Source organism: Cherax quadricarinatus, chromosome 22 (assembly GCF_038502225.1).
Source record: "Cherax quadricarinatus isolate ZL_2023a chromosome 22, ASM3850222v1, whole genome shotgun sequence".
Classification (NCBI taxonomy): Eukaryota; Metazoa; Arthropoda; class Malacostraca; order Decapoda; family Parastacidae; genus Cherax; species Cherax quadricarinatus.
Genome location: NC_091313.1, coordinates 19,343,405 through 19,359,798, shown reverse-complemented (window position 1 = coordinate 19,359,798; position 16,394 = coordinate 19,343,405). Strand labels below are relative to the sequence as shown.

Sequence of the window (16,394 nt, the reverse complement as noted above, 5' to 3'; positions counted from 1 at the left end):
CAAGTCCGGCCTGCCGGTTTCCCTGAATCCCTTCATAAATGTTACTTTGCTCACACTCCAACAGCACGTCAAGTATTAAAAACCATTTGTCTCCATTCACTCCTATCAAACACGCTCACGCATGCCTGCTGGAAGTCCAAGCCCCTCGCACACAAAACCTCCTTTACCCCCTCCCTCCAACCTTTCCTAGGCCGACCCCTACCCCGCCTTCCTTCCACTACAGACTGATACACTCTTGAAGTCACTCTGTTTCGCTCCATTCTCTCTACATGTCCGAACCACCTCAACAACCCTTCCTCAGCCCTCTGGACAACAGTTTTGGTAATCCCGCACCTCCTCCTAACTTCCAAACTACGAATTCTCTGCATTATATTCACACCACACATTGCCCTCAGACATGACATCTCCACTGCCTCCAGCCTTCTCCTTGCTGCAACATTCATCACCCATGCTTCACACCCATATAAGAGCGTTGGTAAAACTATACTCTCATACATTCCCCTCTTTGCCTCTAAGGACAAAGTTCTTTGCCTCCACAGACTCCTAAGTGCACCACTCACCCTTTTCCCCTCATCAATTCTATGATTCACTTCATCTTTCATAGACCCATCCGCTGACACGTCCACTCCCAAATATCTGAATACATTCACCTCCTCCATACTCTCTCCCTCCAATCTGATATCCAATCTTTCATCACCTAATCTTTTTGTTATCCTCATTACCTTACTCTTTCCTGTATTCACTTTTAATTTTCTTCTTTTGCACACCCTACCAAATTCATCCACCAATCTCTGCAACTTCTCTTCAGAATCTCCCAAGAGCACAGTGTCATCAGCAAAGAGCAACTGTGACAACTCCCACTTTGTGTGATTCTTTATCTTTTAACTCCACGCCTCTTGCCAAGACCCTCGCATTTACTTCTCTTACAACCCCATCTATAAATATATTAAACAACCACGGTGACATCACACATCCTTGTCTAAGACCTACTTTTACTGGGAAGTAATTTCCCTCTTTCCTACATACTCTAACTTGAGTCTCACTATCCTCGTAAAAACTCTTCACTGCTTTCAGTAACCTACCTCCTACACCATACACCTGCAACATCTGCCACATTGCCCCCCTATCCACCCTGTCATACGCCTTTTCCAAATCCATAAATGCCACAAAGACCTCTTTAGCCTTATCTAAATACTGTTCACTTATATGTTTCACTGTAAACACCTGGTCCACACACCCCCTACCTTTCCTAAAGCTTCCTTGTTCATCTGCTATCCTATTCTCCGTCTTACTCTTAATTCTTTCAATAATAACTCTACCATACACTTTACCAGGTATACTCAACAGACTTATCCCCCTATAATGTTTGCACTCTCTTTTGTCCCCTTTGCCTTTATACAAAGGAACTATGCATGCTCTCTGCCAATCCCTAGGTACCTTGCCCTCTTCCATACATTTATTAAATAATTGCACCAACCACTCCAAAACTATATCCCCACCTGCTTTTAACATTTCTATCTTTATCCCATCAATCCCGGCTGCCTTACCCCCTTTCATTTTACCTACTGCCTCACGAACTTCCCCCACATTCACAACTGGCTCTTCCTCACTCCTACAAGATGTTATTCCTCCTTGCCCTATACACGAAATCACAGCTTCCCTATCTACATCAACATTTAACAATTCCTCAAAATATTCCCTCCATCTTCCCAATACCTCTAACTCTCCATTTAATAACTCTCCTCTCCTATTTTTAACTGACAAATCCATTTGTTCTCTAGGCTTCCTTAACTTGTTAATCTCACTCCAAATCTTTTTCTTATTTTCAACAAAATTTGTTGATAACATCTCACCCACTCTCTCATTTGCTCTCTTTTTACATTGCTTCACCACTCTCTTAACCTCTCTCTTTTTCTCCATATACTCTTCCCTCCTTGCATCACTTCTACTTTGTAAAAACTTCTCATATGCTAACTTTTTCTCCCTTACTACTCTCTTTACATCATCATTCCACCAATCGCTCCTCTTCCCTCCTGCACCCACTTTCCTGTAACCACAAACTTCTGCTGAACACTCTAACACTACATTTTTAAACCTACCCCATACCTCTTCGACCCCATTGCCTATGCTCTCATTAGCCCATCTATCCTCCAATAGCTGTTTATATCTTACCCTAACTGCCTCCTCTTTTAGTTTATAAACCTTCACCTCTCTCTTCCCTGATGCTTCTATTCTCCTTGTATCCCATCTACCTTTTACTCTAAGTGTAGCTACAACTAGAAAGTGATCTGATATATCTGTGGCCCCTCTATAAACATGTACATCCTGAAGTCTACTCAACAGTCTTTTATCTACCAATACATAATCCAACAAACTACTGTCATTTCGCCCTACATCATATCTTGTATACTTATTTATCATCTTTTTCTTAAAATATGTATTACCTATAACTAAACCCCTTTCTGTACAAAGTTCAATCAAAGGGCTCCCATTATCATTTACACCTGGCACCCCAAACTTACCTGCCACAACCCTCTCTAAAATTTTCTCCTACTTTAGCATTCAAGTCCCCTACCACAATTACTCTCTCACTTGGTTCAAAGGCTCCTATACATTCACTTAACATCTCCCAAAATCTCTCTCTCTCCTCTACATTCCTCTCTTCTCCAGGTGCATACACGCTTATTATGACCCACTTTTCGCATCCAACCTTTACTTTAATCCACATAATTCTTGAATTTACACATTCATATTCTCTTTTCTCCTTCCATAACTGATCCTTCAATATTACTGCTACCCCTTCCTTTGCTCTAACTCTCTCAGATACTCCAGATTTAATCCCATTTATTTCCCCCCACTAAAACTCCCCTACCCCCTTCAGCTTTGTTTCGCTTAGGGCCAGGACATCCAACTTCTTTTCATTCATAACATCAGCAATCATCTGTTTCTTGTCATCTGCACTACATCCACGCACATTCAAGCATCCCAGTTTCATAAAGTTTTTCTTCTTCTCTTTTTTAGTAAATGTCTACAGGAGAAGGGGTTACTAGCCCATTGCTCCCGGCATTTTAGTCGCCTCATACGACACGCATGGCTTACGGAAGAAAGATTCTTTTCCACTTCCCCATGGACAATAGAAGAAATAAAGAAGAGCAAGAGCTATTTAGAAAAAGGAGAAAAACCTAGATGTACTCACCTATTTGTGGTTGCAGGGGTCGAGTCACAGCTCCTGGCCCCGCCTCTTCGCTGATTGCTACTAGGTCCTCCCTCTCCCTGCCTCATGAGCTCTATCATACCTCGCCTTAAAAGTATGTATGGTTCCTGCCTCCACCACATCACTTTCTAGGCTATTCCATGGCCTGACTACTCTATGACTGAAGAAATACTTCCTAATATCCCTTTGATTCATCTGAGTCTTCAACTTCCAATTGTGACCTCTTGTGTCTGTGTATGTGTATATATATGCATGTGCGTGTCTGTGAAGTGTGACCAAAGTGTAAGTAGGAGTAGCAAGATATCCCTGTTATCTAGCGTGTTTATGAGACAGAAAAGGACACCAGCAATCCTACCATCATGCAAAACAGTTACAGGTTTCTGTTTCACAGTCATCTGGCAGGACGGTAGTACTTCCCTGGGTGGTTGCTGTCTACCAACCTACTACCTTTATATATTATATATATATATATATATATATATATATATATATATATATATATATATATATATATATATATATATATATATATTTCAACAAGTCGGTCGTCTCCCACCGAGGCAGGGTGACCCAGAAAAAGAAAGAAAATCCCCAAAAAGAAAATACTTTCGTCATCATTCAACACTTTCACCACACGCACACATTATCACTGCTTTTGCAGAGGTGCTCAGGATACAACAGTTTAGAAGCATATACATATAAAAATACACAACATATCCCTCCAAACTGCCAATATCCCAAACCCCTCCTTTAAAGTGCAGGCATTGTACTTCCCATTTCCAGGACTCAAGTCCGACTATATGAAAATAACCGGTTTCCCTGTATCCCTTCACTAAATATTACCCTGCTCACACTCCAACAGATCGTCAGGTCCCAAGTGTCATTCGTCTCCATTCACTCCTATCTAACACGCTCATGCACGCTTGCTGGAAGTCCAAGGACCTCGCCCACAAAACCTCCTTTACCCCCTCTTTCCAACCCTTTCGAGGACGACCCCTACCCCTCTTTCCTTCCCCTATAGATTTATATGCTTTCCATGTCATTCTACTTTGATCCATTCTCTCTAAATGACCAAACCACCTCAACAACCCCTCTTCTGCCGTCTGACTAATGTTTTTATTAACTCCACACCTTCTCCTAGTTTCCACACTCCGAATTTTCTGCATAATATTTACACCACACATTGCCCTTAGACAGGACATCTCCACTGCCTCCAACCGTCTCCTCGCTGCTGCATTTACCACCCAAGCTTCACATCCATATAAGAGTGTTGGTACTACTATACTTTCATACATTCCCTTCTTTGCCTCCATAGATAACGTTTTTTGACTCCACATATACCTCAACGCACCACTCACCTTTTTTCCCTCATCAATTCTATGATTAACCTCATCCTTCATAAATCCATCCGCCGACACGTCAACTCCCAAGTATCTGAAAACATTCACTTCTTCCATACTCCTCCTCCCCAATTTGATATCCAATTTTTCTTTATCTAAATCATTTGATACCCTCATCACCTTACTCTTTTCTATGTTCACTTTCAACTTTCTACCTTTACACACATTCTCAAACTCATCCACTAACCTTTGTAATTTTTCTTTAGAATCTCCCATAAGCACAGTATCATCTGCAAAAAGTAACTGTGTCAATTCCCATTTTGAATTTGATTCCCCATAATTTAATCCCACCCCTCTCCCGAACACCCTAGCATTTACTTCTTTTACAACCCCATCTATAAATATATTAAACAACCATGGTGACATTACACATCCCTGTCTAAGACCTACTTTTAGCTGGAAGTATTCTCCCTCTCTTCTACACACCCTAACCTGAGCCTCACTATCCTCATAAAAGCTCTTTACAGCATTTAGTAACTTACCACCTATTCCATAAACTTGCAACATCTGCCACATTGCTCCTCTATCCACTCTATCATATGCCTTTTCTAAATCCATAAATGCAATAAAAACTTCCCTACCTTTATCCAAATACTGTTCACATATATGCTTCAATGTAAACACTTGATCTACACATCCCCTACCCACTCTGAAGCCTCCTTGCTCATCCGCAATTCTACATTCTGTCTTACCTCTAATTCTTTCAATTATAACTCTACCGTATACTTTTCCTGGTATACTCAGTAAACTTATTCCTCTATAATTTTTACAATCTCTTTTGTCCCCTTTCCCTTTATATAAAGGGACTATACATGCTCTCCGCCAATCCCTAGGTACCTTCCCCTCTTTCATACATTTATTAAACAAAAGTACCAACCACTCCAACACTATATCCCCCCTGCTTTTAACATTTCTGTCATGATCCCATCAGTTCCAGCTGCTTTACCCCCTTTCATTCTACGTAATGCCTCACGTACCTCCACCACACTTACATTCTGCTCTTCTTCACTCCTAAAAGATGGTATACCTCCCTGGCCAGTGCATGAAATTACCGACTCCCTTTCTTCCTCAACATTTAAAAGTTCCTCAAAATATTCTCGCCATCTACCTAATACCTCCCTCTCCCCATCTACTAACTCCCCTACTCTGTTTTAATGGACAAATCCATACTTTCCCTAGGCTTTCTTAACTTGTTTAACTCGCTCCAAAAATTTTTCTTATTTTCATTGAAATTTCTTGACAGTGCCTCTCCCACTCTTTCATCTGCTCTCCTTTTGCACTCTCTCACCACTCTCTTCACCTTTCTTTTACTCTCCATATACTCTGCTCTTCTTATAACACTTCTGCTTTGTAAAAACCTCTCATAAGCTACCTTTTTCTCTTTTATCACACCCTTTACTTCATCATTCCACCAATCACTCCTCTTTCCTCCTGCCCCCACCCTCCTATAACCACAAACTTCTGCCCCACATTCTAATACTGCATTTTTAAAACTATTCCAACCCTCTTCAACCCCCCCACTACTCATCTTTGCACTAGCCCACCTTTCTGCCAATAGTCGCTTATATCTCGCCCGAACTTCCTCCTCCCTTAGTTTATACACTTTCACCTCCCTCTTACTTGTTGTTGCCACCTTCCTCTTTTCCCATCTACCTCTTACTCTAACTGTAGCTACAACTAAATAATGATCTGACATATCAGTTGCCCCTCTATAAACATGTACATCCTGGAGCCTACCCGTCAACCTTTTATCCACCAATACATAATCTAACAAACTACTTTCATTACGTGCTACATCATACCTTGTATATTTATTTATCCTCTTTTTCATAAAATGTGTATTATTTATTACCAAATTTCTTTCTACACATAGCTCAATTAAAGGCTCCCCATTTACATTTACCCCTGGCACCCCAAATTTACCTACTACTCCCTCCATAACATTTTTACCCACTTTAGCATTGAAATCCCCAACCACCATTACTCTCACACTTGAATCAAAACTCCCCACGCATTCACTCAACATTTCCCAGAATCTCTCTCTCTCCTCTACACTTCTTTCTTCTCCAGGTGCATACACGCTTACTATAACCCACTTTTCACATCCAATCTTTATTTTACTCCACATAATCCTTGAATTTATGCATTTGTAGTCCCTCTTTTCCTGCCATAACTTATCCTTCAACATTATTGCTACTCCTTCTTTAGCTCTAACTCTATTTGAAACCCCTGACCTAATCCCATTTATTCCTCTCCACTGAAACTCTCCCACCCCCTTCAGCTTTGTTTCACTTAAAGCCAGGACATCCAGTTTCTTCTCATTCATAACATCCACAATCATCTCTTTCTTATCATCTGCACAACATCCACGCACATTCAGACTTCCCACTTTGACAATTTTCTTCTTATTATTCTTTTTAGTAATCTTTACAGGAAAAGGGGTTACTAGCCCATTGTTCCCGGCATTTTAGTTGACTTTTACAACACGCATGGCTTACGGAGGAAAGATTCTTATTCCACTTCCCCATGGATATAAAAGGAAAAGTAATAAGACCAAGAACTATTAAGATAAAATCAAAGAAAACTCAGATGAGTGTGTATATATAAACGTGTACATGTATGTGTAGTGTGACCTAAGTGTAAGTAGAAGTAGCAAGACGTACCTGTAATCTTGCATATTTATGAGACAGACAAAAGACACCAGCAATCCTACCATCATGTAAAACAATTACAGGCTTTCATTTTACACTCACTTGGCAGGACGGTAGTACCTCCCTGGGTGGTTACTGTCTACCAACCTACTACATATATATATATATATATATATATATATATATATATATATATATATATATATATATATATATATATATATATATATATATATATATATATATATATGTCGTGCCGAATAGGCAGAACTTGCGATCTCGGCTTAAATAGCAACGCTCATCTTGCCATATAGGACAAGCGAAAATTTGTGTATGCAATAATTTCGCCAAAATCATTCTGAACCTAACGAAAAAAATATATTTCACTGTGCTTGTTTAGTATTAAATTATTGTAAACAAATCTAAAATATATATAGTTGGGTTAGGCTAAAATAAATTGTTCTTGTTATAATAAGGTTAGGTAAGTTTTCTAAGATTCTTGTGGTGAAAAATTATAAATTTTTACATTAACATTAATGAAAAAAATATATCTTTAAACGTATAAGAGTAAATTTTCGAAAGGACTTAATTTTAAATGAGTTCTTGCTTGACCAGTTTTACATATTCGGCACGACATATATATATATATATATATATATATATATATATATATATATATATATATATATATATATATATATATATATATATATATATATGAAAGAAGAGGTGAATCATAGAATTGATGAGGGAAAAAGAGTGAGTGGTGCACTTAGGAGTCTGTGGAGACAAAGAACTTTGTCCTTGGAGGCAAAGAGGGGAATGTATGAGAGTATAGTTTTACCAACGCTCTTATATGGGTGTGAAGCGTGGGTGATGAATGTTGCAGCGAGGAGAAGGCTGGAGGCAGTGGAGATGTCATGTCTGAGGGCAATGTGTGGTGTGAATATAATGCAGAGAATTCGTAGTTTGGAAGTTAGGAGGAGGTGCGGGATTACCAAAACTGTTGTCCAGAGGGCTGAGGAAGGGTTGTTGAGGTGGTTCGGACATGTAGAGAGAATGGAGCGAAACAGAATGACTTCAAGAGTGTATCAGTCTGTAGTGGAAGGAAGGCGGGGTAGGGGTCGGCCTAGGAAGGGTTGGAGGGAGGGGGTAAAGGAGGTTTTGTGTGCGAGGGGCTTGGACTTCCAGCAGGCATGCGTGAGCGTGTTTGATAGGAGTGAATGGAGACAAATGGTTTTTAATACTTGACGTGCTGTTGGAGTGTGAGCAAAGTAACATTTATGAAGGGATTCAGGGAAACCGGCAGGCCGGACTTGAGTCCTGGAGATGGGAAGTACAGTGCCTGCACTCTGAAGGAGGGGTGTTAATGCTGCAGTTTAAAAACTGTAGTGTAAAGCACCCTTCTGGCAAGACAGTGATGGAGTGAATGATGGTGAAAGTTTTTCTTTTTCGGGCCACCCTGCCTTGGTGGGAATCGGCCGGTGTGATAATAAATATATATATATATATATATATATATATATATATATATATATATATATATATATATATATATATATATATATATATCATAGTAATAGCGACCAGTGCGCTTTTGCCTTTTGTTATGACGCAGTCGTTTGTTTGTGTTCAGCTATCAAGTGGCCGAGCGGGGAAGTGTTAGTGATGTGCTGCAACTATCACATTCATCAGTACATCCAGGTACCTGTACACCTGTTCACCTGGCACCATCTATGTGTCGCCGCTCACCTGCCCAACGATACACTGCACCTGGCCTTCGACAACAAGGTACCAACACTTGCCTGTCTCGTCAAATCTGTGTGTGCCGTAGATAGTTGAAGTATGGAGTAGCCAGCCCGTGGTGTAAGGATACATACAGGAAAAGAAGAACTTTTATTAGTGCGACTTCTGGCTTACACGAGGCTCTGTCCCGCTGGAAAGCCCCGTGCTCGTACCACCGGCAACACAACGTATATGTAATCCACCAGTACAGTGTTTCTAAATACACAAGCGTTGAGATTTGTCTACCTTTACGGAGGTTGCATTCCGTGATGACAAAATTCTCAGGGGCTGAGGTGGACAAAGCAGTACTGAATCTTATGTATCACACACCTTATGTTGTGTTTTAATCCTTTTAGGTTATTTGGGTAAATGAAACTGGGTGATTTGAGGCAAGAGTGGAGAGATTGATAGATTTATGCTACTGCCTTGTAAATGTTTCTGGTATTGTTATATTAACCCTAGTAAGGCAGTCACGGGTGTGGGTCGTAACAGTATCGTAACAAGTCTCGCATTCGTTTCAGTGATTAATATTTTATCTATTCATCAATATTAACAATACATTTTGATTAGAACGCTAATATTTTAATATTTATCCTCAGCTAGCCTTGCTAGCCTTACGACCATTGATGCTGTGTAAATACGAAATCATTTACACGAAGTATAAATCGAAGAAAGTAGATTAAGTACTGTGATAAAACATATAACACAGGAGATCAATACAATTATTAGATCAAGAAAAAGAAAGAAAGAATGAACGAGAATGAATGTGAATTTCTGTACTGGGTGGGGGGCCTAGGAGTGGCTCTCTGGTTGGAATGGGAGAAGTCTAGGAGACCTGTTTTGAAGCTTTTTTTTTTTTTTTGAGAGCCGAAGTGTCCCTTGGCGCCGCCACTGGCTACTAATATATTATTTTATTTAAGCTTAGTGCTTTAGTTTGATGTAATATAATGATTTTAAAGGAAATACAACATTAAAGGTGTGCACGTGAAATCTTTACAATGATGAGCATATTTATAATGAAAATAATACAGTTGCGCTAAATTACAAACACGGGTTTTGCACTTTTTGTGAACACGATTTTTATTAAAGCTGATACGCTAATAGCTACTGTCGTATGTATGATTGCAGACATGGCAGCTTGGAGCCAAGCGAGCTGAATCTGAAACTACACCAGCATCGGCCGCGGTGAGACCCAACGGCCGTTTCGTCTTAGGTCAAAACATCAACCTTGACGCAGAGTGGGACGTGACTCAGGCCTTCCATGGATACCTGGCAGACTTCAGGCTGTACAACGTAGCTCTCCCGCTGGTTGACATGCACGACTTTACCACATGTCGAAGTAACCTCAGTGGTATTGATCCACTTCATAGTTTTAGTGAGGATATGTCTTCGCTGAAGGTAAATGGGGAGAGCCAGGTAGTTACGCTACGACTCTCGGAACTATGTCGCGGATTTGACAGGTACGTGATGCTTTTACCAGAAAGAAAGACTTTCAGTGAAGCACTCGTCTCGTGTCAGATGTTCACCGGCGGCCTTGCTGTTCCCAAAGACTCTGAAGAAAACAAAAGAATTTTTGATGAGTTTATAAAGTTCAATGATAAGTGCATACAAGGGTGGGCAAGTCTCTATTGGCTGGGTTTGAAAAGTAACCTGAGCGAGAAGGTATGGTTGTATATAGACGACAACACTCCTCTACGATGGGGCAGTTGGCTGGAAGCTTGGAATATACCTTCCAAGCAATACCCGTGTGCCACCGGCGCTGCTATTAACTTTCCTTACCTATGGTACAGTGCTGATTGCAGCACCCTCACCTGCCCGCTGTGCACCTTCACCATGCCGCCTACTCTTAGACTGCGGGGCCTGTGCCGGGAGTCCAAGTTTGACCGCACCTACACGCTTCACGGCTATCATAACGGCCGGCCTGTGTTTGAGGGATATTTTTTCAGTCGTATATTGTGGGGTAACGACACGTGGGTCCTGGAGAGCCGACGGGAGGAGGACGTGGAGGCCAGGATGGTTGAGAAGAGACCAAAAGGCTACCCAACTGGCCTGACTTCTTGGCAGGCTGAGGGTGACAGCTGCGGACGACAGGTAATGACCGCACAATTTGGCACCAGGAGGAATAAATATTCCGATTTGAACGCATTTTCTCGGCCGCCTCGTTGCCTCGAAAAACACTTATCACAGTTTTAGATGCACAGTTATGGTTGTTACTACTATTACCGTGATGTTAGCCAGGCTCACTGTATGTGTAATTTTGTTGGCGTGTGAAATCACTGACAAACTAAAGCAAGTACAGTATATGAACACTTTTATTTAACCATTAGAAAACTGATATATATATATATATATATATATATATATATATATATATATATATATATATATATATATATATATATATATATATATATATATATATATATATAAACAAGTCGGCCGTCTCCCACCGAGGCAGGGTGACCCAAAAAAGAAAGTCCCCAAAAAGAAAATACTTTCATCATCATTCAACACTTTCACCACACTCACACATTATCACTGCTTTTGCAGAGGTGCTCAGAATACAACAGTTCAGAAGCATATACGTATAAAGATACACAACATATCCCTCCAAACTGCCAATATCCCAAACCCCTCCTTTAAAGTGCTGGCATTGTACTTCCCATTTCCAGGACGCAAGTCCGACTATAGGAAAATAACCGGTTTCCCTGAATCCCTTCACTAAATATTACCCTGCTCACACTCCAACAGATCGTCAGGTCCCAAGTATCATTCGCCTCCACTCACTCCTATCTAATACGCTCATGCACGCTTGCTGGAAGTCCAAACCCCTAGCCCACAAAACCTCCTTTACCCCCTCTTTCCAACCCTTTCGAGGACGAGCCCTACCCCTCCTTCCTTCCCCTATAGATTTATATGCTTTCCATGTCATTCTACTTTGATCCATTCTCTCTAAATGACCATACCACCTCAACAACCCCTCTTCTGCCCTCTGACTAATGCTTTTATTAACTCCACACCTTCTCCTAATTTCCACACTCCGAATTTTCTGCATAATATTTACACCACACATTGCCCTTAGACAGGACATCTCCACTGCCTCCAACCGTCTCCTCGCTGCTGCATTTACCACCCAAGCTTCACATCCATATAAGAGTGTTGGTACTACTATACTTTCATACATTCCCTTCTTTGCCTCCATAGATAACGTTTTTTGACTCCACATATACCTCAACGCACCACTCACCTTTTTTCCCTCATCAGTTCTATGATTAACCTCATCCTTCATAAATCCATCCGCCGACACGTCAACTCCCAAGTATCTGAAAACATTCACTTCTTCCATACTCCTCCTCCCCAATTTGATATCCATTTTTTCTTTATCTAAATCATTTGATACCCTCATCACCTTACTCTTTTCTATGTTCACTTTCAACTTTCTACCTTTACACACATTCTCAAACTCATCCACTAACCTTTGCAATTTTTCTTTAGAATCTCCCATAAGCACAGTATCATCAGCAAAAAGTAACTGTGTCAATTCCCATTTTGAATTTGATTCCTCATAATTTAATCCCACCCCTATCCTGAACACCCTAGCATTTACTTCTTTTACAACCCCATCTATAAATATATTAAACAACCATGGTGACATTACACATCCCTGTCTAAGACCTACTTATATATATATATATATATATATATATATATATATATATATATATATATATATATATATATATATATATATATATATATAATATATATATAATATATATGTCGTGCCGAATATGTAAAACTGGTCAATTAGCAAGAACTCATTTAAAATTAAGTCCTTTCTGAAATTTTCTCTTATACGTTTAAAGATATATTTTTTTCATTAATGTTGATGTAAAAATTTATAATTTTGCATCAAAAGAATCTTAGAAAACTTACCTAACCTTATTATAACAAGAAAAATTTATTTTAGCCTAACCCAGCTAAATATATTTTAGATTTGTTTACAATAATTTAATACTAAACAAACACAGTGAAATATATTTTTTTCGTTAGGTTCAGAATGATTTTGGCGAAATTATTGCATACACAAATTTTCGCTTGTCCTATATGGCAAGATGAGCGTTGCTATTTAAGCGAAGATCGCAAATTCTGCCTATTCAGACTCAGACATTCTGCTGTTGACTCTCGCCCTGGCAGGTCATAGCAGCTCTTCTTACTTGCACAGTATCCCTACGATCCCCGTTGGGGAGGGGAACCTCTACCATCTCCACGATGTCTCATCGTGTGAGAATTAAGCCCAAGTCTGCTGTCGTCGATGACGCCACGAAGCTTGAGCTTGCAGCTTCTCTCAACACTTGTCTGCACGCAAAGTTCTCCAAGATCACGTCATTGAAGGAAGCTTTCATCGTCACTTTTCTCGATGATACTGAAGCTGACAAGGTGCTTACACCTACTGCCATGAAGACCTTAGAAGACCGTGGCTTTACCATTTCTACGTCACCATATATGCTTGCAAAACGTTGTCAGTGTTTATGAAACGTCTTGACAAGCTGATCACGAACATGACCATCCAGGAAATTACTACATCACTTGAAGACCTCAACACCTGGGCCAAGATTGACACTGTAGTGAATTATTATTATTATAATCAAGGGGGAAGCGCTAAACCCGGAGGATTATACAGCGACACTGTAGTGAAGATCCCCAACGCTTCCTCAATGCTCAAGGTCACATTCCTGGACGTTACCATGGCGACCAGAGCACTGTCGGATGGCCTGGCCATCTCTTACTACTACATCAACCCTCGACAGATTGAACCTGAACGCTTCACGTACATAACACCTTGCTGGACATGTTACTCGTACAGTCACTCTACTGCCGACTGCCACGTGAAGAATAAGAAGATATGTTCCACCTGTGGGTCTGCAGGACACGATTTTCGTTCTTGCACTTCCACTGCTGCTCCCACTTGCATCAACTGTAAGAGTGATCACCATACTCTTGCAGCCATGTGTCCAGTGCGAAAGGATATCCTTTCTAAGAAACTAAAGGAAGAAACAAAGAGGTCATCTGGAACCTCTCCTACATACGCTGCAATTGCCAAGATTCAATCTACAACATCCAAGATTCTACAAGCTACTCAACAGTCGTCTCCACCACCTCTCACTACCCAACCTCCACCTGATGATATTTCTACCAAATTCTATTACTGCATGATGTTTGCCCACATGCAAAATGCTGCAAAACCTGGCTCTTTCAACACGACTATCAATGAACTTCTTGCACTCAACAACATGCCATCATTTAACTTCCCTGCAAGTCCACCATCAGCTGAAATTTTGAAAATAATCCCGAAGATCGTTAGTTTTGAAGCGCCAGATGACTTGAAGGAATTAATAATTGACAATGACGACGCATCCATTTTTGAATCCTCCAATCAACGTTCACCTGATAACATCCAAGTCAGCACTACGCCGCCTATTCGTCGATCGCCTTCTACTCGTCGATTGGCTCGTCGTGGCGGCGTACTTCTTCACCTCCACTCACCACTACTCATATGGACCAATCAGAAGCCACGATTCTACCACAGTCTTCTACACACTCTCTAGTGGAGACACCAACATTGAAAGAACCTTCAATGCTGCAACCACCAACAAAAACCTCTCCAGTCATCACTCGACGTATTAATACAGAAGACCAACATCGAGATCAATACCTGCACTGCAAAGACAACTTTTTATACGACTCCTGAACAAGAACCCACCATGAATGTCGACACTTTGTACGATAAATTACACGACAGAAAGTCAAGTTTACAAATCGTAAAGGATCCCACTGCTCCTTCACTACACTCAAGATGACCCTTGACCAGTTATAAGCCGACCCAGCATTTCGACCCAAGATTACAAGACTACTCATCGTTTCCTTCCAACAACTGCACAACATAAGGAATTCCTACCACACTGAAGAAATGAAGTAACTCCTGACACACAATTTAACGACACCTGACCAATCAAGAAGCTAGACTCCCTTGACCACGCCTCCAGCTTCTGCCAGCCGCCAATCAACATCAAGATGCAGCAATCTTCTATCCAGCAAGTTGCAGTCAGCACCCGCAGAGTTCCTGCTGTCTTCTATGTCGTCTTCGTTATTGTTATCCAGGCTTAGCAGTTGGGTCTAGTCCTGACTCTTCTCTCTTCGACTCAAGACATTCCTCTCACCGTCTATTCTTCGCACTGTCCCCACTTGCCCCTCGCCCCTCGTGGGTCCTTACCTGTGAGTCCTTGATTGATTGATTGCCTATTCGGCACGACATATATATATATATATATATATATATATATATATATATATATATATATATATATATATATATATATATATATATATATATATATTAGTGCCCACGAACGAGTGGTATTGATCAATAACAACACTGCGACTAGCCAAGGACTCGAACCCATGCTGCTTTGGCTCGACTCATGGTGGGCGAAAACTCATGATGCCTTAATCCACTGTACCATACAATCCTTAAGAGTAGCGCATCCAGCGGAACTGGATGTTGTACTAGCTGCCCAAGGACATACGATGGTGTGGATGACTCTAGGCTAATTTCATTTTAGTCCTTTAAGGATTGTATGGTCCAGTGGATTAAGGCGTCATGAGTTTTCGCCCACCATAAGGCAGGCCAAAGCAGCATGGGTTCGAGTCCTTGGCTAGTCGCAGTGTTGTTATTGATATATATATATATATATATATATATATATATATATATATATATATATATATATATATATATATATATATATATATATATATAATGCAATAAGATCACAGTAAACAGGTGATTTCAGAATATGCAAAACAACCACTGTGAAAGAATAGAGAAATTCCAAGCGCATTCGTGACTACTCACATTATCTAGATGTTTTAATTATTAGGGGTAATAATGAATTCAAATTTAAAATTTACAGAAAACCTACAAATAACTGTTCCTATGTCCACTATTATTCCTCGCATCAAGATAGAGTCAAACTGTCTGTTTTCTCATCAATGTTTTTGAGAGCTTTACGAATTTGTAGTCCTGAGTTCATAGATGAGGAAATATCCAAAATTTATGAAATAGGTAATGATTTAAAATACCCAAGAAATGTAATTGATAAATCTTTTAAAGTTGCTAGAAATACTTTTTACAATCCAAAAAGGGACAACCAGTCTTATTCAACTAAAAATATGTTGGTTCTCCTTTACCATGAAAACTTGGTTGATATGCCTTCTCTTCTTAAGACTTTTAATATTAAAGTTGTATTCAAAAATCTTGATACAGTAAAAAAAACTTTTGAT

General features: G+C 40.1%; 1 protein-coding gene across 6 annotated transcripts in view; it reads left to right on the top strand.

The window, feature by feature from the left end:
- Nucleotides 1-16,394, top strand: part of LOC128689750 (uncharacterized) — a 91,607-nt gene that overhangs the window by 46,939 nt on the left and 28,274 nt on the right. For all 6 annotated transcript variants that reach the window (XM_053778184.2, XM_053778183.2, XM_053778186.2 and 3 more), the window contains 2 exons: nucleotides 8,902-9,056; nucleotides 10,179-11,141. In XM_053778184.2, coding sequence (XP_053634159.1) covers nucleotides 8,902-9,056; nucleotides 10,179-11,141 — 1,118 coding nt within the window. The remainder of the gene's footprint in view (nucleotides 1-8,901; nucleotides 9,057-10,178; nucleotides 11,142-16,394) is intronic.